The sequence below is a fragment of the Myotis davidii genome, unplaced genomic scaffold, assembly GCF_000327345.1.
Source record: "Myotis davidii unplaced genomic scaffold, ASM32734v1 scaffold556, whole genome shotgun sequence".
NCBI lineage: Eukaryota > Metazoa > Chordata > Mammalia > Chiroptera > Vespertilionidae > Myotis > Myotis davidii.
The window spans coordinates 29,209-32,111 of NW_006287671.1; the positions used below are offsets into that span (position 1 = coordinate 29,209).

General features: G+C 42.9%; 1 protein-coding gene across 2 annotated transcripts in view; it reads left to right on the top strand.

Annotated features, from left to right (window-relative positions):
• The window catches only part of IDNK (idnK, gluconokinase homolog (E. coli)), a 9,152-nt gene extending 6,558 nt beyond the window's left edge, over positions 1–2,594 (top strand). For both annotated transcript variants that reach the window (XM_006759469.2, XM_006759470.2), the window contains exons 3-4: positions 1,124–1,167; positions 1,886–2,594. In XM_006759469.2, the coding sequence (XP_006759532.1) occupies positions 1,124–1,167; positions 1,886–2,231 (390 nt within the window). In that variant the 3' untranslated portion in view covers positions 2,232–2,594. The remainder of the gene's footprint in view (positions 1–1,123; positions 1,168–1,885) is intronic.
• Positions 2,595–2,903: the final 309 nt, after the last annotated feature.

Consider the following 2,903-nt stretch of genomic DNA (forward strand, 5'->3'; position numbering starts at 1 on the left):
GCCCCCAATCCCCCTCTCCCCTTTGTCCTGCCTTGAAGGACTGAGTCAATAAACATTAGTAGGCCCAATTCTGGAGAATTCTAAGGGTGCCCTTCTCTTTGCTTCAGGGAGTGCAGCTTGAGTTTGCAATGATTCAAGCCTGGACCATCAAAATTAAGCTCACATTTAACTTTAGAAGATAGGAGGAGTGAACCATAAAAGAGAGTAATAATTTAAACATAATACTGATAATGTGCTAGAGATAAATGTAGATAACCAGACTCTACCTCTAAGCTTGTGTGACCTTTGGCAAATGGGTTAGAGATGGAACCATTTCATTGGGTTCTTGGGAGGATTAAGTGAGATAATACAAAAAATATGCCCAGAGAAATACCCAAAGGCTTCAATAAAAATATCATTAATTATTGTTGTTGCTAATGTCATGTCTATACAGATATGCATATGTAATGAAAACCATTTCTATAGTGTGTAAAATGTGCCTGTACCAGTGTTATGTTTCTCCTTAATGAGTTGTAAATAAGAGTTAAGTTAGCCTGGCCAGCATGGCTCAGTGGTTGAGTGTTGACCTATGAACGCCCCCGGAAGGAAAACTTGTCTCAGGAGGATTTCTTTGTGAAACACTGTAGGGTGCTCTAAGGAAACCTCTTCCGTCTTGTCTTTGGAAAAATATAAATTTCTCACAGTGCTTTTATCTGCCAGGAGTTCTCTTTCAGGAGGGTTTGAAGAATAGAACCAAAGGGTAGCTGACATAAGGGTTTCTATGAATACCTTATCTCCCTGCATTGGAGATCAGAGGCACCATCATGCAATACAATCAAAGGAGACTTGTAATCATAACAGAAACAGGGAGAACACACATACAACAGGGAGGTTAGATGGGGGAGATATAGCCTGGTATTTTAGGGCAATGTTTAGTATTGTGAAAAGAGCCCCTGGAGCCAGAACCAGGAAAATGTTTCCGGGCTTAACTGCCTAGTGACTTATCCCTGGGCCTGGAGTATGGGCTACTTCTCAAAACCACTAAGATCTCTCTGGACCTTAACATTGCGGGACAAAATTAACGATGTTTCTGAACAAACAAACAATAGCTGGAAAAGTCATTCTGTGTCTGCTCTAATTTCAGGACAGGATCCCATGGCTTTGCAACTTGCATGACATTTTACTAAGGTAAGAGCATCAGGCCTTGGCATACCAGGATCAAGAAGACCCATCAGAAAGTACAGGGTAAAATATATAGTCTTGAAATCGCAACTGACCGATGATAAAAGATCCCAGGAATGGAATGTGTTTCTATCAAATAACCAACAATGATTTTAATCAGCCACAGACATAGTTTAGCTGGGTTCTGGACACAGACCTAGACAGCTCCACAATTACTAGCTGGGAATCAGCCACTTGGCTTCTATGAGCCTGTATCTTCATTTGAAAAGGGAGTTAAATAGTTCCTAGTCACAGATTACTGTGAAGAATTAGCAAGATGAGGCATGAGTAGTACTTAAACCAGTATCAGTATAAAAGTGCTCAAAACATGACAGCAGGCTGTGCCTGAGCCATAGCCTACATTCACAGGAGCCGAGACCCGGCACCTTGATAAACTTCCTCCACGGTTCCATGGGCAGGTCCTCTGAGTAGCCCCATTTAACAGATGATGAACTGGTGGTCCGGGAGGTACATACCTTGCCCAAGATGATTCAGTTCACTAGTGGAAGATCTTTACCCCAAAGCCAGGACTGCCTGAATCTTGACCGCCGTTTTATGGCACCTTCCACTGGCAGGAAGTAGTACTGGACTCGGCCTAGAATGGACACCTCGTATTTTAAACGTCTTCATTCTTTAGCACTTCCGCCTCCCCCTCTGCCTTTTTTTTTTTTTTTTTTTGAAACAGAGATGTAACCTCGGGACAGCATGTGATCCTAGCCTGCTCAGCTCTGAAGAAAGTGTACAGAGACATCTTAATACGAGGAAAGGATGGTGCACCTCCAAAGTGTGACGAGGCAGGGAAGGAGGGAAAGCCGGCTGAGGTGCAGCTGCTTGTGGTCTATCTGAGTGGGTCATTTGAGGTCATCTCTGGACGCTTACTCAAAAGAAAAGGACACTTTATGCCCCCTGAGTTATTGCAGTCTCAGTTCGATATTCTGGAACCCCCCTCAGCTCCAGAAAATTTCATCCAAATCAGTGTGGACAAAAGTCTTCCAGAGATGATTGCTATAATTATGGAAGCTCTAAAATGAAACCCAAGTCACTTCCTATCAGTGGTCCACAACAGACCTAGGCATAAATTTCTATCCTGTCCCTGACCATGTTAAAGCATCCATGCTGGTACTGTACTCTAAATTCTAGTTAGGGTGAACAAACCACGATGTGTTGAAATATACTTGTTTGGATGTGATTTTAGGAATTTGTGGTCCTCTTCTCATCATGCTCTGCACATTGGAGGAGAGGGGACTTGGAAAGTTAAGCTTCCACTGAAATTGAAATCCATGTGATCCAATCAAATGATCAGAGGATATCATATAATCAGTGCTGAAATCATTACCTTATTGGGAACATTCTTGATCAGGCTATATTCCAATAAATAAGTAAAATTTGGCTATCCTTGGAATCCCTTGGAAATTGGTCTTGGGAGCAGAAACATGTCCAAAATCAACCACTCACCAGCAAGTCATTTTATACCATACACCTCCGAATCCTCTGTCCTTTCAGGATAAGTAAATAAAAAGCACAGCTAGTTCACGGATATAGAAAGCAGCAAAAGCCCTAGCCAGTTTGGTTCAGTGGATAGAGCGTCGGCCTGCAGACCAAAGGGTCCCAGGTTCAATTCTGGTCAAAGGCACATACCTTGGTTGCAGGCTCCTTCCTGGCCTGGACCTGGCCCTGGTTTCGATATTTCTCTCACACCAATG